We start from the raw sequence: 25991 nt of genomic DNA, 5'->3' as shown, positions 1-25991 counted from the left end.
AACACTTTGAAACCTCTGTTGTGGAAATCTGAAAAATCTAGAGGAAATAGAAGAATTCCAAGATATTCAGACATACTGATGCAACTGCTCCTGGGGAGTCTATTCACCCCAGACAGAGAGCAACAGCAGGCTAAAGAAATGATTCTGCCCATGTCTATCTTAGCAAACCATTGGGTTTAGTTGGAGTTATTTAAAGGTAAATGTAGGAGAAATTAGTTCCATTAACATAGGCAACTAATATGCAGCTACACCACTGAAGAAGTCTCTCCCGCCAGACAACTGTTAACTGCTTATATTCTTAAAGAGGAAAAGGCTTCATATCCCTTGAGTGCCTACCTGTCTTGTAAAATTCTCCCTGTCCCATTCCACACAGAAATATCAATGATCTCAATCATGGGAGAACTGTATACAAGTACTTGTAGCTTCTGTTTTTAGGATGGAAATGGCATTTCATCTTCAAAGGACGGAATTCCTTCCCTCCCTCCAATTTTTACATTCCTTCTTCTACCTTTTTACAATGTTCTCTGAGCCTTAGATGGACCGTTATAGATGCACAATTATCTTCTTAGGGATAATTTCTGGGCTGGGGTTCCACAGCGGTAGTCACCTCTTTTTAGCACCATTACCAGTTATGTGTCACCACAGAAACTATCACCCATTGCAAAAAAGAAGCTTCCCTGTTCAAGGCTGGTAGCAGTAATAATTTATGAGTTAAATATAAATGTTTAGAAGGCATTTTCATGGTCACATCATATGCATTTAGACAAGCCTCACCAGAGACACTAATCTCCCCAATCACACGTGGTTTTGGTTTATTGTTATATTTTTATTATGTTTATTTGCTTAACTACTGGCCTATAGTACCAAACATAGGTTCCTTCCTGTGGAGTAGGTCTTAAGTACAATTGGAAAATAACCGATTGTACCCATAGTAATTATGCTACTATTACATCAGGGGATGTCTTTCATGTTGATAGTATTAATATGCCACGTCCACAGCTTGCTAGGATGTCCCTCAGCAACCTGCATGGCACCTCCAACACTACACAAGCTAACCAGCAGTGATGGTGTGTGCAGCCCAGTGCCAAAGTGATGGCTCCATAATCCATCTCCTTCTATCGGGGAACACAGTGTCTTCAGCAATACGGTCTTCTCATCTAACTCTGAGCAGTGGCGCTAGTCTGTACCGGGGTGGGGGCTTCCCTATCCAACAACTCAGCATCCACGTTAGGCAGCCTCACAATCATCAGTAACTGCAGTTCAGTCAATTTCACACCCTCCTCCGGCCTCAAAGGGCACCCCCATATAGACACATGGATATGTCACAGACACCCACAGACACAAATAAAACAAATCTTTTTTAAAGGGAAATGGCGAGGGCGATTCTCATCCCATGAGAGCTCTTTCCTCCAGAGCTGTGGGCACAATGGGGATCAACTGTACTTCTTCGCCCCTTTGGTGAACCATGTTTGGGCATCCTCTTTCAAGCATTCCTGGGCTCTAGCTATGAAGCACTCCAGGAACTCACTAGCACCACATTTGGCTTCACATTCTTTCCCCCTAGGAGCTCCAGCTCCACAGGAATCCTGCCATGTTTACTGCTGAGTGCCCTGGACAGGCTTCCCTGTCTACTGTTTCCTTTTCTCTCCTCTCTTAATTGCTTTAGCACTCTATAAACCCAATACACATGTTGGTCTAAGTCAATCTGCCATAAAGATCATGACTTACCAGTCCTGGGGCCCCTGATGAATTAACTTCCTTCTTCATGCTCAGGTGAACACAGTATTATCCAATCTAATACACTGGACATTAAACTTCAACCTCTCTCGGGCTCTCTCATCCTCATTCTACCTTATTTTCTCTCTCCTCATTGTTCTTTGAACAGGATCTGAGTTTTCTGATCCCAGGAGGGACTATCTAGTGGAGATCTAATTGTACTCTCTGACTTACCTGCAGCTGTAAGAATGGACATGGCAGATTACAGCCTTCTTTCCCCGATTTCCCTGTCATTTCAGAGACTAGTGCAGAAGAGATCACGCATACTCTTTTTTCTTGTTTTAATTTCCTGCCTATACAGGAGCATTCTCCCTGGGAAGCCAGCTCAGCCTTACTTGCGTGTCTCATCACCCTCAGCAGTGCCAATGGTTCTTTTCACATTCCGTATAGTGCTCCTCCATATATGCTGTTTTCAGAGACTACAATACATTCTCGGCTCCATAAACCATCGGAGAAGTATCTCTAACTAACGAACATGGTGGACCCCATTCATCAAGAAGTGTGCCATTCTACAGAGTAGAAAGCCATCCTGGAGATATCTCTCTCTCTCTCTCTCTCTCTCTCTCTCTCTCTCTCTCTCTCACACACACACACACACACACACACACACACACACACACACACACACACACACACGGGCATTTCATCTTGAGATAGAGTAGAATCAGTAGCATATCTCATCACCCACAACAGGAGCAATGCCTCTGTTCCTACAGTATACTATTCCACACAAAAAGGAAAGAATGCTGGATTAGCCAGGGCTCTCGAAAGGGACAGAAATGATGATATAGATAGAGATAGAGATATAAAGAGATTTATTAGTGTCTTACAGGGTGTGATCTAACAGTCCAACCAAAAGGTCAAGAATCTGGTAATTGTTCAGTCCATGAGACTGGATGTCTCAGCAGTCCCAACCTTGCTGGCTTACAGGCTGTGGTCTAATAATTCAACAGAAAGGCCAAGAATCTGGTCACTGTTCAGTCCATGAGACTGGATGTCTCAGCAGGAACCTGGTGCTGGAATCCCGTGGAATTCCTAGAGAGCTGTGGGTCTTCGGCCTCCACTGGATCCTGAAGACGTAGGTCCTAACATCAGTGAAGGAACGGCTCAGCAGCAAGATGATGAACTTACCAGCAAGAGTGGGGGCAAGCAGGCAAAGGCAGAAGCCGCCCTCTTCAGTATCTTTGCACGTGTGCTGCCACCAGAAGGCGTGGACCAGATTTAAGGTGCCTCGTCCAACTTCGAATGATTCAGTTGTCCTCAGCTCCCTGGGTTTTGGTTGATTCCAGATGTAGACAAGTTGAAACCAAGATTAGCCATCACAGACCCTAAATCACACTGATATTGCCCCACAGATGCTCCACCCTCCAATGACTTCACTTCAGTGACCTAGCATCTTATCCCCTAGAGCAGGAGCAATGCAATAATCGCTCCTCCCAAACTCAGCTTTAGGTCTGCCAGGCCCTGTTTGGGTGTGACTTTTCCCAGAGAGTTTATTTCTATTTATTATCAGATAGAGATGGCCATGACAGAACCAAGAAATTACTTCATCTGTCTGCCCTGGCAACCCAGTGAGTTTAATTGGAATTATCTACGCACTCTACAAAACCAGTATTCTGGATACATAAGCCAGATAAAGATACAACAAAAAGAGAAAATGAAAGACCAATTTCACTAATGAACATTGATGCAAATTTCTAAGTATGTGCTCATCAAATTCACCAACATGCTCATAAATCATATATTACAACCAAGTGGCTTTCATTCTGAGTATGCAAGAAGGGTTCAATATATGAAAATCAATTAATATGTCATTTAAGTTGATTCAAAGATAGAAATCACATGACTGTTTTCACAGGTACTAAAAAGATCTTTGACAAAATTCAGCATCCCATTTATAATGACAAAGGCCCTAAAGAAACTAAGAATAGAAAGAAAATACCCTAATAGAAAGCTTTATATAAAAGGCCTCTCTCTAGTCAACATAATACTAAATGGAACAGGACTGAGAAAGCATTTCCCCTAAAGTTATGAGCAACACAATTGTATCCATCCTCTCCACTTACTTAATATAGTACTTGAAGAGCAATTAATTAAGAGAAAGAAATAAAAGGAACATAAATTGGGAAGGAAAGATTCAGATTTCTCCTTATTCTTTTACGATTATGATTCTATACTGTGCTGGTTAGTATTAACCACAATCTTGACACGTCCTAGAAGCACTTGGCTGAGAGTGAAATCGTCTTCCCCAGAGAGGGCATACCTATTAGAGATCCAATACCAAATGGTCATCTCTGAAGACATATACATACAAGCAACATTATACAGACTGATCAGGTTTGTATTTATGTATTTAGCAATATATATGTAACAGGAATAAAATAAAAGGGGATCATGAATTTGAAGGAGATCAAGGGGGAGTATATGGCAGGCTTTGGAGAGAGGAAAGGGAATACTGAAATGATGTAATTAAATTTTAATATAAAAACTTAAAAAATAAAAAGGGAGACTGAATGAGGATTTATCTGTATCAGGTGGCCTGTAGGCATGTCGTGGGAAGTGTCTTGATAGTTAATTGATGTATGAAGGTTCAGCCACTGTGGATCATGCTTTCCACGCCCCACCCCTTAAGAAGGACCTATTGGCATTTGATAGTTGCCCAGGAAGAGAGGCTTTTACTCCCACTAGTAGGTTGCCCATGCTCCAGGGGATGCCCACCCTCATGCACATGTAGGCAACTCTATTGGACTTACTGGGCTATCAAGACTCTAGCTATCCCAAAAGACATAAAGCCTATGAATCATAACAGTACCCGACATGGTGAGATATACCCAAGGGTGCTATAGGCACTTAGAGTTTGAGAGTAACCAACAGCCGTCTAAAAGGATTGATGGCCCACTCAATAGGAGATAGTGCACACCAGGTTTGCAAACCTAGTCTGTTGCCCATGGCTGCTGAAGTAATGGAGCCTAGAGGAGGATGCACTGAGCCACTCCCCTAGGTCACCAAAATGTCTACAGCAATCTAAACACGGCTCCTTACACTTACAGATCACCCCTCCTCAATCTAAACACGGCTCCTTACACTTACAGATCACCCCTCCTCAATCTAGATATGATTCCTTACACTTACAGATCACCCCTCCTCAATCTAGATATGGCTCCTTACACTTACAGATCACCCCTCCTCAATCTAAATATAATTCCTTACACTTACAGATCACCCCTCCTCAATCTAGATATGGCTCCTTACACTTACAGATCACCCCTCCTCAATCTAAGTATGATTCCTTACACTTACAGATCACCCCTTCTCAATCTAAATATGATTCCTTATACTTACAGATCACCCCTCCTCAAAGAAACTTCTTTTTGTAGCAGACAGAGACCATCACGGAAAGCTACAAGAGGTCAAAATGCAGAGAACCACTGACTGCGGGGTGCACGGCCCTGGTTGATCCATCTACAACACAACCCCTATACCTAACGGCTCAGGGAGTACTGAGGAAGAGGAAGCTGAAAGATTGCAAGAGCCAGAGGACCAGGACATCTGCTCAGAGATGTCTTCTATGGACGACAAGAAAGCAGCGTCCATGAAATCTCAACTGAGTTCTCTAAACAATTCCTGGGATATAGCAACAGCAATCACCAATCACCCCCTAGAGCAGCGGTTCTCAGCCCAGGGGTCGCATATCGGATATCCTGCATATCAGATATTTACACCATGATTCATAACAGTTGCAAAATTTCAGTTATGAAGTAGCAACAAAGTAACTTTATGGTTGGGGGTCACCATGACCTAAGGAACTGTTTTAAAGGGTCGAAGCATTAGGGAGATTGAGAACCACTGCTCTAGATAAAGAGATACTGCAATTAATGTTGCTGAGAGAGGGAGAATCAGTCTTCCCCAGGGACTCCCAAATACATTATCCAATGCCAAAAGGCCAGCCCTAAACATGTGGGAGCAACACTAAATAAGTTCAATAGGTTGTAGTTAGAAATGTATGTGTTTTTTAAGAATAATAATTAAAAACAGAAGAGGTCATGAATTTTAGGAGTGGGGAGCATAAAAGGAATTGGAGTTGGAAATATTAATAATAAATAAGTAAGAAGCTCTAGGGCTGAGTTTCTCGGTATCTTAGGGTATTGGAGCTCCCTCTGATGGCCGCACAGAGAATAGATATTATGAATGGGGAGCCATGGGGAAGTGCAGCAAAGGCCTGGGACAAAAACAACTGTGTCCTTGCTAAGTGTTGAGAGGACATGGAAAGCAGTTGAGACTTCTAAGACTCTTCAGAGTAAGCAAGACTGGTGAGCTGGGAGAATGCTCTCCCTGCAGCACCTCTGCAGCCTCGCATGCACCTTTCCCAGCCTCTGACCAGCAGAGAGCAGAGCCTGGCTGGCCGCCCTTGCATCCCTGGAGCTGTCTCCAGGCTGAGGTGCTTTGTACACACACAAGGCAGGTGTCTCAGGGTTGCCTTCCTGGCTGGAAAGACCTCATGTTAAAGACTAGATAGGTCTGAGTCCTCAAGGCCTTATTCCAGGCAGTGTGGCCACTGTCCTGGAGCCAGATCACGGTCATGTTGGCCTGACTACTGCCAAACTCGGTCCTGACAAAGAGGAAGATTCCAGGGGCCACTGATATCTGACCTTGCCCCTGCTGTTCCTGCAAGACTGTGGGGGTGGGGGGTGGCCCTACATTTCCTTACCTGCTCCACCTCAGTGGCAACCATCTGTTGTTTTAGAAATTCTTGTCTTGGACCTACCCTCTTCCTCCTCCGGCTGACGTAGCCACAAGGCCCCTGCTCATGCTCTCCCACAGTGGGTATGGCTTCAGCACTCTTGCATCTGAACTGTTCTTAGTGCTGAAATCCTCCCATAATCCTCTCTTGCTCCAGGAGCATCCCTAACTTAAAGTCCCTCTACCCTGGAGGCACCCACCCCTCCTCACAAGACCCAGTCCCTTCGCCCACATGCTCCTTCAATGAGGATGGCTTCATCAAGGTCACTTTTGGCTGCCCCACCCTGCATCCTTCAGGCCTACCTCGATGTAAAGGGTCTGCCAATGGTCTCTGGCATTGTGGGACATGTGTGCGCTGGGGCTCCCGGTCACTGCAGGGAGAAGTAGCCCACATGGCACCTTCACGTGTGCTGTACTGTAGGCACGTGGTTCACTGTCCCCTAGAAATTCTAGAGCATCCTTCCAGCAGTGTCTCGCCTTCCTTCCTTAGACTGCTCCCTGGCCATTTACTCTGGGTCCCTGGAGTAGCGTTCCAAAGAAAAGCCCCTGCCTAGCACACCAAACTGTCTGCATCCAGGCCCCAATTATCCCTGACCCGTCACACTGGGCACGGCAAACATACACATCCTACCTGTGGCACCTGCAAAGTGCATGTACACACGCTCACAGACATGTATCCCACCTGTAACACAAGGCACATACATGCTTGTACACATGCACGTTTACACACACATTCTTCTCCCTCCTGGTAGCCAAATACTACAACGTTCCTTTCCAGTCTGTGTTTTCTAACATGGTTTTCTGAATCCAAAGCAGAGACTACCTACTTAAGATAAGGTATCATGGGAGATAAAAGAGGTCTCCTGGAGGCTGCAGGCTGTGCCCTCTCTATCCCAGGGAAAACCTGAAGCAACTAACGATATGGCCAATTGCAGGAGTATTGGTGTCCAGCAGCAGACCAAGCCCTCACCACAGCCACATCCTGGGGTCCCTTGCCCCTCCTCTTGGTGACCTCAGTATCCAACACAGTGAACTGAGGCCCCAGAGCAGTATGGCAGCCTTGGGGGTGGGGTGGGGCTAAGATGCCTTAGTACTTGCAGACAAGCAATCCTGGAATAGCCATCTGCCCATCTGGAAGCAAAGGCCTTGCAGACCTATACGTTTTCTGTCTTCAGCAAGTCGCCAACCCGGCATCAGAGCTCTCTTTACCTGGAGTGGGGGGAGGTAGAGAGGATCTTAAACGGAACATGTTCAAGTCCCTTAGCAACAAGCCCAGCTTCTGTCTCCTCCAGTGTTCTCATAGTTGGGAGATTTTTCTACAACTTAAACCCCAGCCAAATTCCGTCCTTATTCAACTCTCTAGGGTTTCCTATGTGCTGTTCCTACGTGTTTATGCCTCTAAAATTTGAAGTATGGAGTTTCTGCTTCGGACTCAGAAAACCACACTAGGAAACACAGACCAGGGCTATTGGGAAGATATTTGGGGTCTGTGAGTGCCAACTGCTGCTGCCCTTCTGGCCCCATGCAAAAAGCCCATCCTGTCCCCAGAAGACAAGAGAAACCTGACCTTTGCATCAGACTGTCTAACAAAAACCCCAGGAGCAGGCATGAGAAACCTCCTTTTGAGCTGGTGATCAGGGGAGTCCAAAAAATCCTAATACAATATAGGCCATTGTCATTGGCCCTGCTTACTCCCCTGAGGTTGAAGTAACTCCGTTACTGAACACAAGCTCAGACACAGGACTCTGAGGATGTGTGCTGGATCTGAACTGCAAGCCTCCTCTCTATCCTTCACACTACCACAAGTTGCTGTGCCGGCTGCCAGGGGAAGAAAGCAATCTTGCTCCCCTTGCCTTCTCTGTATCTTGTAACCAAGGTGTGTGATGCCCCATGCAGTAGGATTTTATCACCTAGTTCTGGTGAGCAGTCACGAGGAACGCCGGTAGACTGTTATTCTAGGGGCTTCTGGGGCCTCCCTGGCCTGTTGGGAGTTCTTATTCATTATGGGGTACCCCATATCCAGCACTGAGATTTGTCTTTGCTAAACATTAGCTTCTGGAAGCAGCATTATTCAGCCACACAGGCTATCTCCCTTCTATTTTTTATACTGCTATTTTTAATTGGTTTATAAAAGTAGTGGATTTCCATGTGTTTTTCTTTTTCATGGATCCTTCATTCTGGTTGGGCTTCCCTCCCTGCCCTGTTGTCTCTCCCATCCCCCCTCCCCCACTCCCATCCCCCCCACAATGTCCTCTTTCTGCACTTTCTTATCACTGATGTACTACTAGGTCCATTCCCTTAACACATCCCCCCCAGTGACTCCTTTCCAGTTTCCTATACAACTAAAGAATCAAAGCCAAGATGCACATGAGAAACACGAGAGGCATTTATTGCTCTGGGTTTGGGTGTCAAAGTCAGTATAGTTTTTTTGTTTTTGTTTTTGTTTTTTTCAGTTTTATCCATTTGTCTGTTGTGGTGGTTTGGATGAGAATGGCCTCCACAGGCTTATATACTTGAATGTCTGGTCACTAGGGAGTGGAACTGTTTGAAAGGATTAGAAGGATTAGGAGGTGTGACTTTTTGAGAGAAAGTGTGTCACTAAGGTGGGCTTTGGAGTTTCAAAAAGCCCATGCCAAACCTAATCAATCTCTCTCTTCTCTCTCCACCCACCTCTCTCTCTGCCTACTGATCAGAATATAGCTCTCAGCTACTTCTCCAGCACCTGCCTTCAAGCCACCATGCTTCATGCCATGATGATAATGGACTCAACCTCTGAAACCATAAAAAAGCCGCCAATTAAATGCTTTGTTTTACGAGTTGCTTTGGTCATGGTGACTCCTCATAGCAATAGAACAGTGACTAAGACTCCTGCAAATTTCACAATTTCATCTTTCTTCACATTTGAATAAAATTCCATTGTCTCTGTACTACATTTTCATTTTCCATTCATCTCTTGATGGATATCTAGGCTAGGTTTGTTTCCTAACTACTGTGAATAGAGCAGCAATGAACATGGATAAGCAAGTATCTCACCAGTAGGACTCGAGTCCTGTGAGTATATGCCAAGGAATAATATATCAGGGGCATATGATAATTCTATTTCTAGCTTGTACATTGACCATCAAGGACCCTCTTTCCCTGTAACATGGCCAAATTTGTTATCACTACAATTTGGGGGGTGGGGTGAGATGAGACAGGGTCTTTGTAGTCCTGTCTGTTCTGGAACTTACAATGTAGACCAGGCTAGCCTCAAATGCACGGTCCTCCTGCCTCTGCCTCGTGAATGCTGGGATTAAAGGCCTGTGCCACCACACCTACCCTGTACTTTTATTTGTTTGTTTGTTTATATTTAGTTATTTATTTGGTTTTTTGAGACAGGGTTTCTCTGTGTAGCCCTGGCTGTCCTGGAACTCACTCCGTAGACCAGGCTGGCCTCAAACTCACAGAGATCTGCCTGCCTCTGCCTCCCGAGTGCTGGGATTAAAGGAGTGCACCACCACTGGCTTACTTATATTTTTTGGTAATAACCATTATGAATGGGATGAGATGAAATCGCAAAATAGTTTAAATTTGCATTTATCTAATGGCTAAGGATGCTGAACACTTTTAAAAGTGTTAATTAGCATTAATATTTCTCTGAGTACTCTATTCAGTTCCAGATTCCATTTCTGATTGGGTTGTTTTAATGTTTGATGTTTAGGGTTTTGTTTTTTTTTTTTTAATTCTCTGTATATTCTAGATATGAATCTTTTGTCAGATGAATGGGTGGGGAGTATTTTCTCCCATTCTGTAGACTGCCTCTTCACTAGACACTTTCCTCTGCTGCACAGCAGCTTTGAACTTCATGGGGTCCTATTGTTGATTATTGGCTGTGTTCCTAGGAAGATCTTACCTATGTCCTTATTGTGTATCAAACTCCTTTTTCTTCTAGCAATTTCAGAGAGTCAGGTTTTATGTTGTGGTCCTTGATCAAGTTGATCCTTGGAGTTGCTGTTTGTGCAGCTGGAAGGATCTAATTTCTTTCTTCTGTCTACACATGGCTATCCAGTGTTTCCCTTTGTTGAACAGGTTGCCTCTTATCCTGTGTGCACTTCTGGCTTCCTTCAAAAATCAGGTAGACGTAATTACATGGGTTTATATCTGGATCCTTTATTCTATTCCACTGATCTGTGTGTCTGTTTTATGCCAGTACCATGCTGTTTTATTACTATGATTATATAGTAAAACTTAAAGTTTTAAAACTTATATGGTAAAACTTAAAACACTATTCTAATTGCTCAAAATTGTATTTGCTATGATCTTGTTTCCATATAAATATTTGGGCTGTGCTTTTTGTCTGTGAAAATGGAGTTGTAATGTTGATTAGGACAGCAATGAATCGTTAAGTTGCTTTAAGTAGCATGGCCATTTTGGCAATCTTAAAGTTGGCCAACCACGGACCCAGGCCTTTCCATCCTCCAGTGTTTCCCTCTTTCTTTGGTGTTCTGAAGCTTTCACTGCACAAGCAGTTCACTTCCTAGTCAGGTTTATTCCAGGGCCCTTGTGAATGGGACTGTCTCCCAGCTACTGGGCTGGTGGGCAGAGAGAATAAGAAGGGGGGGAAATTTAGGCTCAGGGAGAGAAGGAAGAGAGAATGAGAAAGAGAGGGACACACTGAGGGCCAGAAGCCAGGCAGCCGCCAGCCAGGCAGCCACCAAAACAGGGAAAGTAGGACATACAGAGGGGAAGAAAAAGTTAAAAAGCCTGATGCAAAATGCAGATGAAGAAAAACAAGTTATATTATAAGAGCTAGTGGGACAAGCTTAAGACAAGGCCGAGCATTCCTAACTAATAAGTCTCCGCGTCATGATGGGAGCTGGTTGATGGCTTAGAAGCAAAAGCCTGCTACATATGTGTTAACTTTGTATGATGTCATGTTGCTGAAAATGTTTATCAGCTGAGTTTTCCAGTGGAACTTTTAGGGTCTTTTATGTTTAGAATCAAATCATGAGCAAGTAAGGACACTCTGACTCCTTCCCTTTGTATTCCCTTTATCTCCGTCCTTTGTCTGCTCTAGGTAAGACGTCAACCTCTACATTGAACAGTAGTAGGGGGAAAATGGACATCCTTGTCTTGTTCTAGTTTAGGCGAAATGCGTTGCAGGAATCTTTCTGGAATAAGCACTCAACACCAATGAGAGAGGAAGAGAGGAGATGTCACTGGTGGACCAAGCCAGGATGTTCCTCCCGGGTTTTGATGCTGGGTCTAATTTGTATTTTCACTTTATACTCTGAAACCACAAGGTGGGGCAGGCAAGCAAGCAGATTTTGCAGAGGCATATGTGGCAGTCAGCAGGTATTTTTCCAGGTTATTGTGTTCTAGGTAGCAAATGAAGTCATGTTTGGCAAATAGGCAGTGGAAACAGTGCTTTTGGTAAACCACTAAATAAACGAATACCTAATAACTGGTTCTTTTTTTTTTTTTTTTACATTATTCTAGTTCAAATGTGTGTCAAGCTTTTCTTTTGGCCACCAACCAGCTCCCAAATCATGACAGGGAGACTTTCTTATGCCCAGCCTAGCTACCTCTTTTAACTTAACCTGTTCCTCTTTCTCTACCTTTTACCTTGGGGCTTTTTACAGTTTCTTACTTTCTTGCTGTCTCTATGTCTGCTGGCTGATGGCTGCCTGGCTTCTGGCCCTGGGCACATCCCTTGTTCTCTCCTCCTCCTTTCCCTTGCCTACATTTCTCCTCCTATTTATTTTCTCTGCCTGGCAGCCTCACCTACCCCTCTCCTGCCTATCTACTAGCTGTTCAGCTTTTTATTAGACCAATCAGGTGCCTTAGGCAGACAAGTGAAACAAATGCAACACATCTTTACATAATTAAACAAATGCAACATAAACACAAGTAACCCACCTTTACACAATTAAAGCATAAACAAATGTAACACATCTTTGCCCAGTTAAAATAATATTCCACAACACAAATGTTTCAAGTTTTCCTGTTTACCATGATGGTGACTGTGGGACTTTTGTATATCGCCTTTACAAAGTAGAGATGTATCTCCTGTATCCTAGATTCTCCAGGACTTTTATCATGGTCAAAGGTCTTTTCTGCATCGAATGATATGATTATGCTGTATCTGTCTTTGAGTTTATTTATGTGACAGACTACATTTATTGACTTACATACATTGAACCTTGAACCATCTCCAGATCTCTAGGATGAAACCTACTCAATTGTTGGTGACTTTTTGATACTTCTTTTTTAAGGGTTTTGTTTTTGAAAAATTCATACATGAGTCCTGTATTAACGTCATTTCCTCCCCTCATCCTTCCCCCTACAACTCCTCCTGTGCACTCCCCACCCCCAAAGCTCATCAATTTTTATTATTAATGTTAAGAGACAGCTGACTCCATTTTCTTTTTAGTTAAACAATGTTAGACTTTGGTCATGTCTCTAGCTAGAGGTCAACTTTTTTGACTAGTTCTTCCTCAATAATCCTGTGAATTACACATCATAAATTGTTTCCATTGTTCTGAGAAATGACTGACCATAAGATGTTTTGTGGTATGTTAACTGTCTGACCATGATCCCTAACATGTACCTTTCCACTTTTAATCACTTGTTAAAATTCCACTTTTAATCACTTGTTCACTTGTTCTAAAGAAACTATACATTTGAGCCGGGCGGTGGTGGCGCACGCCTTTAATCCCAGCACTCGGGAGGCAGAGGCAGGCGGATCTCTGTGAGTTCGAGGCCAGCCTGGTCTACCAAGTGAGTTCCAGGAAAGGCGCAAAGCTACACAAAGAAACCCTGTCTCGAAAAAAAACAAAAAAAAACCAAAAAAAAAAAAAAAGAAACTATACATTTAAGCTGGGCCATTCTTATTCTCCTACTACGGGAGACTGAAAATATGGCCTGGCCTTTATTAAATTTTTACTTTGCAACATCTCAGTGTTACCTCCTGGTTTTTGACACCATTAACAATTATTAGATATACATGTGTTTGGGGCTGCCACTCCTGATTGGATAACCTACTAGAGAAGGCTTGTCCCTGGAGGACACTTAATCTCCCTCTCTCAGCAGCAACGAGTGCCTAACGTTCTTCAGCCTTGTCAAATTTCCCTATCCACATTAGCATGTTGACTGACTATCTTAGACACAGTTCTTTTTCTGTGAAGAGATGTCACGACCACAGCAACTCCTATAAAGGAAAGCACTTAACTAGGGGCTTAGTGTAGAGGCTTAGTCTATTATCATCATGGTGGGGAGCATGGTGGCTGCCATGGCATGGAAATCATGCCTGGTACTGGAGACCTAGCTAACTACTCAGTGATAGTGAGGTCATGGTTACTGGAGAAGAATCTACAACCTCTAATTTACTAGCCTAGCATAATCCTTAACAACAATGTACAAACATTTGTCCTTAAAACCACAGGTGAGTGTAGTCTTCACCTCCATCAAGGAAAGTCACCTTCAGCAAGGAAAGTTCTCTTTGCAACAGATGGAGACCACTACAGGAAACCACAACCAATCAAAATGCACAGTTGTGGAGCCCCAGTCCCAAGAGACACAATTATAAAACAAAGCTCTGGGAGCACCCGAAACTCTGGGAACACTGTGGAAGAGGGGTCAGGAAGACTATAACAGCCAGAGGAACAGGGAGCTTGCTGTGAGCTTGTCTCCTAGTAATATCCGAAGGGACACCCAAAATGTCTCCTCAATATGACTGCCCAAACATGAACTGAACAAGGAAGACACCAATGGACATGCCAAGGTGGATGGGGAGAAGCCCAGAAGGGCCTTCTTTACACAAAGAACTAGAGGGCAACTGAGGAAAGCTGGGAGTAGGAGAGGTGGTCCTCCCCAGGAAGAGCACAGCAACTGGTTGTGCAACACCAAATCTGAAAAATACAGAGAAGTAACATTATGTGCACTTACTGTTATATAGTTCTGAAATAATAGCTTTTTTATAATAGCTCTGAAAACATGCATATCAGCAACATGTGGACTTAGCATGCTATATTTATGAATATATAGGTAATGTACACATACATATGTGCATGCAATAACAATTGGTGAAAAGAGAAGCCATGAATTTGGAGGGGGTTAACAGGAAAGGTTTGGGAGGAGGAAAGAGAAGGGAGAAACGTAATAATATTAACCTCAAAAAAATTAAAAATAAAAAGAGCCCCCTCCCACTGAGAAGCCAATTGATGGTTGATGGCTTCTGAGGGAAGGAGAGTCAGTTTTCTTCAAGGGTGTGGGTACTGATAGGCTGCCCATGCTCAAGTGGATGGCCCCAGCAGTCAGTATATTAGCATCACCAATTAGAATCTGTGGGGGAGGAGTTAGGGTGACTATGACAAATATGTTGTATGCATGCATGAAATTCTCAAAGGAATCAATCAAAAACGTAACAAAAATAGACTGGAGAAATAGTTCATCCAAGACAGAGACTTCTAAGGAGTGAAGGTGTCGTGCCCTTTGGCCTCCATACATAAACACAGAACACGTGCATGTATACCTGTACACCCTCTTCCCTTCCCCTTCCCTCTCATTTGGGTCATGATCCTGGTGGCTACGACGTCCACACATCATACATACCCAGCATCCTGACAAGGTCTCCCTAGCTGTGTCACAACACAGTAAAGAAAGTGGAAGGGAAGCCAGAAAATTAAGCAGGTTTACGGAGGCGTAATTTTATATGGCAAGCAATTCTTTAGGTGTTGTAAAATACTATTATAAGGTGTGCTACTTTTGTTTATGTTGTATTTGTTTAACTCTGTGAAGCTGTGTTTGTTTGTGTGACTGTGTCTGTCTAAAACACCTGATGGTCTAATAAAGAACTGAATGGCCAACAGCAAGGCAGGAGAAAGAAATAGGTGGGGCTGGCAGGCAGACAGAATATACAGAAAGAGAAATCTGGGAGGAAAAAAAGAAGTAGTCAGAGAAAGAGGAGGACTCCAGGGGACAGCCACCCAGCTACACAGCAAGCCACGTGTGTAAGATTTACAGAAGCAAGAGAACAGGAAAAGACCAGAGGCAAAAGACAGATGGAATAAATTAAGAGAAGCAAGCAAGAAAAAAGGCCAAGCTAAGGCCAGGCATTCATAATTAAGAATAAGCCTGCGTGCGTGATTTATTTGGGAGCTGGGTGGTGAGCCCCCAAAAAGAGCAAAAGCAAACACCACCACTGTGGTGTTCCAACGTGGGCCCTTATTTCCACATAGGGCTTAAGAAAGATAAGTTAAAGAAAAAAAAAACCTGCTCCTTTGAAAGTTTAGGCTGGACAATTTCTGCTGGTCAGTAAGCCCTTGAACAGCTAGTATGTTAAGTAGGAGCAACAACAACAAAAAAGTAAAATGCCTGCCAGAGTGCAAGCATTAGCATTCTAGAGCTCTAGGAAGGTTGAATTCAGTTCCTGGTCAGACCAACCGACCTTGAGCTTCAGGCTTGGTTTTCACAACCCTAGAAGCGGGTAGGCAGAGCCAGCTGAGAGCTGTGTGCAGAGGATCCAGGTGCAGGTTAGCAGTTGAAAAGTTTGCTCATGCAGTCAAAAAAAGACTACAGATATGCAGTAAAAAGAGATCCAGACAGAAAAACCTCTAAATAGGTTACACTGTGTTTAACAATGTGTGTAGACTTAAGAAAAGGAAAAGGGTATAGTGTAGCTAGAGTTTTCCTGCCTTGCCCACAGTCAGGACAAATCTTTGTCACCCGCCAGTCCCACAGCCGCTCAGACCCAACCAAGTAAACACAGAGGCTTATATTGCTTACAAACTGTATGGCCGTGGCAGGCTTCTTGCTAACTGTTCTTTTATCTTAAATTAACCATTTCCATAAATCTATACCTTGCCACGTGGCTGGTGGCTTACCGGCGTCTTCACATGCTGCTGGTCATGGCGGCGGCTGCAGTGTCTCTCTGCCTCAGCCTTCTGCCTCCCAGAATTCTCCTCTCTCCTTGTCCCACCTACTTCCTGCCTGGCCACTGGCCAATCAGTGTTTTATTTATTGACCAATCAGAGCAATTTGACATACAGACCGTCCCACAGCAGTATAGTCATAGAAAAAAATGAAGTTTATAAAATAAAGTCTTTAAAAGAGAGAGTAAATGAAAAAAGCCACATAAGATGGGAAATACACAGGTAGTCGGGATCCTGCATGCTATTGTATTGATTTTGAATTTTTTGATTGTGGAAAAGCAAAGGACAGCTGCAAAGAGACCTGGAATTGAAAAAGGGACTGTTGAAAAAATCAGCCTATATACTTTAGGAAAGCCTTAACTTTCAAAAAGTCAAAAAATATATTTGTCAAATGGAAATCAAAAATGCTTTGGAGTTTTGTTCCCACAGGAGATAAGAGGCTATGAATTCCTTCAGGGTTAATATGGGTTAGGTTTGATCAGGTGAGACCTCCCTCCTAAAACTTGACATTGTCTACAGACAGCAGGAAGAAGTTTGGAGAAAACTATGCCCACATTCCCAAGCGTTATGGGGTATGGGTGATTTTTGGTTATTTGGTGGGTTGTGAATGTTTGTTATCATTTAGGGGAATATAGAATATTGATACAAATTTAAAGTAATTTTTGTTTTATGTGTGTGTGTGTGTGTGTGTGTGTGTGTGTTTCTACTCTTGTTTAAAGGATTGTTGTATATTGATAAAAATTTTAAGGTTATTTTTGTTACCACATATTGTATATATGTTTCTGTTCTTGTTTAAGGTATTGTATCTATACAGTTTATTTAAAAATATAAGGTAAAGTTCTAGTTTTTGAAAGCTATTATTATAAACTATATAGGATAATCAGGAAATACAGGTTAGTAGTCAGTCATTTATAACAATCAAATTTGTAGATATGTTAGGTATGCTTTCCAGATCATATAGAGATATTTTAGATTGACAGAGGGTCTTCAAACCTCTCAAAGCCCTACAGAATATGGCATTTAAAATGTTTTGTTAACATAAAATTTTCATGACAATGAGACACACCTGTTCCTGACAGCACCAATTTACTTCAGAGAAGATGGTCATTGAAGAAACTCCTTATGGAGTTTGCTTTCATTGTAGCAAAGTTAGCCACTGCGCAAAGAAACTGCTCTTGCTTTTGACTGCTGCCAATGTGCTGTTCAGACTGGACATGCAGGACACATAGGAAAGTGACTTTTGAACTTTGCCAAAACAAGACAGGACAGTCCTTCAAAATTCCTGCTTCACAGAAAAGTCTGCCAGATACTGTAGGCCTGTAGGCTGAAGATGGATGCCCCAATGTTGCAGAGGAACTTTGGGTGACTGTGCAGGCAGCCAAATGTCCCTGTTGTTAGATATTATTACATCCTTCTAGGTCTTTAATGGAGTTGAAGACTAGTTATAGTTACAGTTTTCCTTAGTTATAATTGAAAGTAAATTATGTATAAAACTTTGGGATCACTAAGATGGATGGATAGTGGAGTGCTTTCTCTGAATTTGCTAAATGTAAATGGACTGAATATTGTAAATGTAACTCCTACTTGATAACTGCTTTTGTTGTATGTAGTTTTACTCTGTTAAAGTTAAAACCTTTATTTTTATTTAGACAAAAAGGGGGAAAAGTTGTAGAATAGTATTTTAAGGTGTATTACTTTAGTTTATGTTGCATTTGTTTAACTCTGTGATGCTGTGTTACTTTGCCTGTGTAAAACACCTGATGGTCTAATAAAGAGCTGAACGGCCAACAGCAAGGCAGGAGGGAGAGATAGGTGGGGCTGGCAGGCAGAGAGAATAAATAGAAGAAGAAATCTGGGAGGAAAAGAAGTAGTCAGAGAAGGAGGAGGACTCCAGGGGACAGCCACCAGCTACACAGCAAGCCACAGAGTAAGAGTAAGATTTTCAGAAGTAATAGAATGGGAAATGTCCAGAGGGAAAAGACAGATGGATTAAGTTAAGAAAAGCTGGCTAGAAACAAGAAAGCTAAGGCCGGGCATTAATAATAAAGTGTGCAATTTATTTGGGAGCTGGGTGACGGGCCCCCCAAAAGAGCAAGAACAACAACATTCAGGTGTGGATTTCTATTTGTTTCTACACATGTAGAGAGCCAACCATCCACGTTGATAGCAAGGAGGTGCACTGCTCCACCATTCCCCAACATTTCAAGGGCATTTTAAAGTCATCCCAGATGACCTGGAACTACGGGCGGTTGCTTTTTGTTTTGAGGGAAGTATCCCCTAAACCTATTGTGTCAAAAACCAAAAACAAAAGACACGAAAGTAAGATGGAAACTTGGTGGGAACGGGGCGGTGGCAGAGGTAGGAGGATAAGCAAGGACAAGACACCCCGAGTGTATTATACTGTAACAACAAGACTGGGTGCTACGAATGCAAGATTATGGAGAGACTAGACGACTTTATCAGAGACAGGAGTGCAAAACGGTTCAACTATGTAGCAAAAGTTTGGTCATTGTGGTTGCCTGAATTTTGGCAGACTGTGAAAAAGAAGATGCTATTTATACATTTAAACAAGTCCTGGAAGGAAAATATGCTTTTGAGCTCTTGAGTACATTTCTAGGACTTGGATTACTGGGGGACAAGTAGAACCAAGTCCCACTAAAAACTCCAAATCTCCAGAACTTATGAATGAAATTACAAGGCCAAGGAGAATTGGAGCTGATAAAGGACACTGACTAGGTATCCCAACATAACAGAAGGGTCTTGGAGAGGGAAAGGAAGAGAGAAAAGTCAGATTCATACCATGATATAACCTGTTCAGCTGGCTTTCAGGATATAGAGAGAATAAAGGTCAAGGAATGCAGGAGCCTCTGGAGGCTGGAAAGGCAAGGCAAGGGATTCTTCCTCAGCTCCCACAGAGCACAACCCTGCTGACACTGGTCCCAGCACAGTGAGACCCACTCTCCAAGTGATGAGCTCCTACTGGTTCAGAGTTCCATAATGTTTCAAGCTACTGTTTGTGAAGACTTGTTATACCCAGAAACAAACCCAACCCCAAACCCACAAACATAAAGAAACTATAAAACAAACAAACATACATCACAAAACACCCCACAAACACAAAACTTTGGTAGAGATAAGTAACTGGCAACCTTTTGCTACATGGTTGAACCACTTGGCACTCCTATCTCTAGCATAGTCGTCCAGTCTCTCCATTCGGCAGCACCCAGTTGTGTTGTTTATATTCTGGAGTTAATTTCTTTTTCTGTTTTTGCATTGTTGTTAACTCAATCCAGAGTCTTCTTGGGCATGATTGTTACCAGTGACCTTGGTCCAAAACAAGCATTTATGGGTTCCTGGTGTCTGGTATAAGTAATTAAATAAATACACACAAATAGTAAAGCAGTGAGAGTTGGGGAGGGGGGTTGGGGGGGAAGCTTTTTTTTCTAGAAATGAAGCAAAAGTACAGATGAAAATGTACTTCAAGAAAAAAAACAAGGCAACTGAGCTAGAATACTCAAGAGACTTCAGCTACTGCTCAGGGCTTCCTCTTTAAGTCCAAGTGGAGGAGTTAGATGCCAAGGGCCAGGTGTGTGATCTTCTATTCAATTGAGGCTAGGATTATATAAGACAAATCTTAAATGGTATTATTATTAATAAAAAAAAAACCAGAGCCAGATATTGGAATAAAAACTGAAAGATCAGAGGAATGGGACAAGCCACAACCAACCTCACCTTACCAACTCCTCAGCCTCCAGAGAAAGCTACTTCCTGTATACTCACGCCTATATACCTTTCTGTGCCCTGCCATCTTACTTCCTCTCTCTGCCCAGCTCTATCACTTCCTGTCTGTCTGTACAGACCTCCAGACCTCTATGGTTAACTAGTGCTGGGATTAAAGGTATGTGCCACCACTCTGGCTCTGTCCCCAGTGAGGCCTTGAACTCACAGAGATTCAGATGGATCTCTGCCTCCCAAATGCTAGGATTAAAGGTGTGTGCTACCACTGCCTGACCTCTGTGTTTAATATAGTAGCTGGCTTTTTCCTCTGATCCCCAGATAAGCTTTATTGAGGTACACAAATAAAATATCACCACAGGGTTAATTAAACGTTAGTTCACTGGGCACATCCTTTCTCATAACGTTAGCTAGCTTGTGGCTTAACTTGACACAGGCTAGTCATTTGAGAGGAGGTAACCTCAATTGAGAAGTGTTTCCATAAAACCTGCCTGTAGGCAAGCCTGTGGGGTATTCTGTTGATTGATAGTTGATGACAGAGGTGCTACCCATAGGCAAGTAGTCTTGGACGGTCTAAGACAGCAGGCTGAGCAAGCCAGGAGGCACAGGCCTGTGTGCAGTGTTCCACCATGGCCTGTTCCAGCTCCTGCCTCCAGGTTCCTGCCCTGTCTTCCCTCAATGATGGGCTTATAAACTACAAGGTTAAATAAGCTCTTTCCTCTCCAAGTTGCCTTTGATCATGGTGTTTTATCACCAAAATAGAAACCTTAACTAGGAAGCTTGTTGATGCATCTGATTTTAATAATATGCACAGACACCAATAGGCATAAGATGATAAAAAGGATTTATTCCCTAGAAGTTAATTCAAAGGGCATAGGCTGTCTTTTACTGAACACATATCCAAAAACCAGTTCAAGACGGACTGGCCCATTTTCCTAGTTTCAGGACGTGTTTGGTCACAAGAGGTGAACTACCATGGGGCTGCTAAGGAGGAGCAATTTATTACACGGTTTAGACCAGTGTTTGTGCAGCCTGATGCAGGCGGGGTTCCAGACTGCTAAGTGCTGTGCTAGGATAGGTGTGTGGACACAGGCCGCCGGAGCCCGGGCTGCCAAGCTTCCCCGTCTCGCATCTGCCCCGGAGCTGCATCTCAACCTACTGTGTGCTTTCAATTTGACATCGACGGATTTTTTTTCTTTCTTGCTCATTCTTCCCATAGGTTCCTAAATCTTTTAAAACAAGAACTTGACTTTTTCTATCTCAATTCTTAATCTTCTATTATTTTTCTTTCGGTTGATTTTTTTCTTCTTTAAATGAATTGGTTTTTCAGCCATTCCCTTACTCCATGTCCTCAAGACTATAAACTTCACTCTAGAAATGGTTTTGGCTTCCCCTTAAGTTATAGATTCACATTATCATTCAGCTCAAAATATTTTAATACCCCTTTCTTCTCCCATCTACACTTATTTAGAAGTGCATTTCTTTTCATCCATATAAAACCCCTGCTACCTTTTTATTGGTGTTTTATTGAAGTATAACCGGAGAACATAATCTGTGTCACTCATTCCTTTGAAGACTCTGAGGCTCGCCTTCCGTCCAAGCACATGATGCAGCCTTCACTTCCTCACCCACGCTGGGGTGGGCTTCGTGCCACTTGCTCCTCTATGTATTCAAAGTTGTTCATGTCTCCCCAGGGAAAGTCACAACATGAGTGTTTTTTTATTTTAATCTCCCCCAACTTTACTAATTTCTAGTCTTCCTAATCTCTCATCTATAAGAGGTATGCTAAAAATCTCCCACTACCATCTATAATTCAATGTGTAGTTCTCCAAATACCTGATATTTACACAGGAAAACCTAAAAATTAACTAACTAAATAAATAAATAAATAAATAAAAATATAAATAGAACCACAAAAGGCCATCTTGAGCAGAAACAACAAAGTTGGACTCATCACAAATACTAGACTCCAAAACTTAAAACAAAAACAGACTAATGGAGCCGGGCAGTGGTGGTGCACATCTTTAATCCCAGCACTTGGGAGGCAGAGGCAGGCGGATCTCTTTGAGTTCGAGGCCAGCCTGGGCTACCAAGTGAGTTCCAGGAAAAGGCCCAAAGCTACACAGAGAAACCCTATCTGGGAAAAAAACAAACAAACAAAAAAAAAAAAAGACTAATGGAGCATAATAAAGAAAACAGAAATAACTCAGGTCATTACAGACAACTGATTTTTTTTTTTATTTTAAACAAAAGCATCAAGAATAACTACTGGAGAAGAGACTGTCTCTTCAAAAAATGTCTCTGAGGCAGTCGAGTGGCACAGGGGTGTGAGGTGCTTGTTACCAAGCCCGACATTCTGAGCTCCATCTCTGGTCACAACGCCATGGAAGTGAACTGACTTCCGTAAGCTGTCCCGACCTCCACAGTCACCTCAGCACGTGCCCACCACCCCTCACACACATAAGCAGTTTTTTTCAAATAGTGTTGGGAAAACTGGGAATCTGCATGGAAAGAAAAATCCTAAGTGCCTATCACTCACTAAATATATATATGAGGAGGATTAGAATGGATTAAATTTTACTTGGGAGTTCTTCCTTCATACTCTTGCTTGCTCAGCTAATCCCCCTTCTCCTTATCTTGAGAAAACAGACACTTAGGGAAAAGCTGCTTTACCTTTATCAATTGCACTTGTTTAAAACCGCTGCTGCAGAGAACGCCTGCCGGCCCCCAGGCACATGGGCAGATTTTTTTTTTTTTTTCTCGAGACAGGGTTTCTCTGTGTAGCTTTGCGCCTTTCCTGGAACTCGCTTTGGAGACCAGGCTGGCCTCGAACTCACAGAGATCCGCCTGCCTCTGCCTCCCGAGTGCTGGGATTAAAGGCGTGCGCCACCACCGCCCGGCGCGGGCAGATTTTAATGGACAAGACTAAAGCTCTTGTCAGCCTATAAAACTGTGAGAACTGAGGCTTGGGCCCAGTTCCTTGGAGTGGATGACACCTGACTTCTCCAACTCTGGGTAGTGCATGCTCATTTTCCTGCCTGTTCACTTTCTAACAATATAAAAATCAACTAAAAAATGGAAAAAATGACTAAACCTGAAACACAAAACCATCAGAAGAAATTACATGGAATCAGTTCAGGGCATCAGTCTGAGCAAAGACGGTCTGGATAAGACACCAAAAGCACAGACAGCAAAAGGAAAAATGTACTAACTGGATTATGCCAAACTAAAGAGCTTTAACAGAGCAAATGAAACAGATGGAAGAGAACTATAGAACAAGAGAAAGGATATTTCTACCCTTGTTTAAGGTAGCATGTTTATGTAAATTATTTAAATTGTAATAAAAAATTTAAAAATATAGATTAATAATTAGTCTTCTATGATAGTCAAACTTATAGTCATGATAAATTTTCTAGGTATGCATACATATATTTCAGATAGATAGGTAATCTTCAAACACTTGAAAGACCTACAGAATACGGCATTTAAAATGTTTTAAGAACTTTGACGTTCTGGACAATGAGACACGACTATTCTTGGCAGCACCAACTTACTTCAAAGAGAAAGATGGGCATCGAAGACACTCCATATGGAGTTTATCTTCTTCTTGGCAAAAATAGCCATTTGGGCAAGAAACTGTTCTTGCCTGGACTGCTTGATGAAATGTTGTATCGACCGGACATGCAGGACCCATAGGAAGGTGACCACTGAACTTTGCAAGGCAAAATGGTCCTTCAGGCTCCTGCTTTGCAGAAGAAACTGCCAGACATTGTAAAAGGACACAGAAGTGACTGAGAGACTCTAGGCCTATGGGCTAAAGAAGGATGCCCCAAAGTTGTAGAGGAATTTTGGATGACTATCCAGGAAGGCAGCTGTCTCTGTCATTCTAGATTTTTGAAAGTTGCTTCCTGTAGGGAAAAGGGGCTGGCTAAAGAAACCCACCCTGATCCTGGAGCCCAGAATTAGGGAAGGATGGCTCAGATAAGGCCAGTGAGAGAAACACAGTTTAGCTCAGATCAGAGCCACCTCTGCCCCTGTCCAACTGACTTGTGAAAACAACCAATCACAGAGCAGGACAGCAGAATCCTGGCCCTAGGCCCCAGGACCAGGGAAAGAAACACAGTCTGTGTTTGGGACCTGAGCCAGAGAAGTGAACACTTTATCCCCAAACCCAGAACCCAGGAAATATGCCCTGACTCTGAAACTAATACCAAAATAACACTCTTGGCCCCTAGAATCAGAGTCAGTGAAAGAAATGTGCCCTGGCCTTAGAGGTAGTGTCAAAAAGCCAAGAAAGGCCAGTAAAAGAAACACAGTTTGGCCCTGAAATCAGGGCCATCTCTACCCCTTGCTCACAAAACTGGCCAATACCTGGGCAGAAAATAAACTAACCAATCACAGTTGACTCCACCCCCTAGACATCCTATATAAACCACCCTGCCCAGTCAGTTGTGAGCTGATCTCTCCACCCTGGTAGAGGCAGCTACTCTCCTGGACTCCTCCTTCCCAAATAAACTCTTTCTCAAAAGAGTTTTGGGTGAAGACCTTCATTCACTGGTGCACAGAAGAACCTTGCTGGGACATCCCATAGTGGACTGAGCAAGGGGGAGCTGGTAACACTGAGCTGGAGATTGTGGCTCTCCAGGAGAGCAGGATTGCTGTGTCCTGTGGGAAGACCATACCCCATCACACCAGGTATTTCCTGAAGAGTCAGGATACCCTTCCTTGCTGAAGTAGTTCCAGGCCTACCTCTCCCGAGAAGTCAGAAAAATTTCCTTTCCAAGGTTGGGCTGTTTCTTTCTAGTTCCAACCATCAGAGCTGTGCTAAACAGCTCCAGGTGTCCGGGACACCTTCAGGGCAGAGCTCTTGTTCTAAGTAGCTCGAGGTGTCCAGGATACCTTGCCCTCTAGGGCTGAACTGTCTCCTTGCAGTTTCAGCCATCAATTTACTAACATTTTGGTGCTGAAACCTGGGACACCAAACCCAGAATTTGTGCAGTTTACTTACACTTACAATGCACTTCCTACTTACTTAGATAATATTGTATCCTTCTGAGGTCTTTGATGTTGTTGAAGACTAGATAGTTATAATTTCCTTAGTTATGATAAAAGATAAATAAGATATGAAACTTTAGAATCACAAATATAGGATAGATAGAATATTTTCTTTAATTTTACAAAATACAAATAGACTAAATATTGTAACTGCAATTCTTGCTTGATAACTGTTTGTTATATGTAATTTTATTATGTTAAAGTTAAACCCTTCCTTTTTGATTAGAAAGAAAAGGGGGGGGGTTCTGTGGGATTTTCTGTATGCTGTGAATGTGTTGCTCTGATTGGTTGATAAATAAAACACTGATTGCCCAGTAGCCAGGCAGGAAGTAGAGGCAGAACAAGCAAACAGGATTTCTGGGAGGGAGAAACAGAACTGAGGGGGAGATGCCAGCCCGCTGTCCAGGGAGCGGCATGTAATGGCACACAGGTAATGCCGCAGAACGTGGCAACATATAGATTAACAGAAATGGGCTGAGTTTAAGTGTAAGAGCTAGTCAGTGGTAGGCCTGAGCTAATGGCCAAGCAGTTTTAATTAATATAAGCCTCTGTGTGTTTACTTGGGTCTCAGTGGCTGTGGACTGGGCCAAAAACAATATCAGAGGCCAAAAACACTCTATAGTAAAAGAAAAATCCAATTATAAAATGGATAAACAAAATGAATACACAGATCTCAAAGCAATATAAATGACCAGCAAATATATAAAAATTGTCTCACAGTGAGATCTCATCCCAGTTAGAATGGTGATTTTAACATTTTAAAAATGTTAGCAA

General features: G+C 42.8%; 1 protein-coding gene across 7 annotated transcripts in view; it reads right to left on the bottom strand.

Annotated features, from left to right (window-relative positions):
* Positions 1-25991, bottom strand: part of Septin10 (septin 10) — an 86409-nt gene that overhangs the window by 4303 nt on the left and 56115 nt on the right. For 4 of the 7 annotated variants that reach the window (XM_076557217.1, XM_076557215.1, XM_076557214.1 and 1 more), the window contains one exon: positions 2908-3044. The exons of the other annotated variants lie outside the window; for them this stretch is intronic. In XM_076557217.1, the coding sequence (XP_076413332.1) occupies positions 2908-3044 (137 nt within the window). The remainder of the gene's footprint in view (positions 1-2907; positions 3045-25991) is intronic. 7 annotated transcript variants of the gene reach the window in all.

This window comes from Peromyscus maniculatus, chromosome 21, assembly GCF_049852395.1.
Source record: "Peromyscus maniculatus bairdii isolate BWxNUB_F1_BW_parent chromosome 21, HU_Pman_BW_mat_3.1, whole genome shotgun sequence".
NCBI lineage: Eukaryota > Metazoa > Chordata > Mammalia > Rodentia > Cricetidae > Peromyscus > Peromyscus maniculatus.
This window is presented reverse-complemented; position numbering and strand designations above follow the sequence as displayed.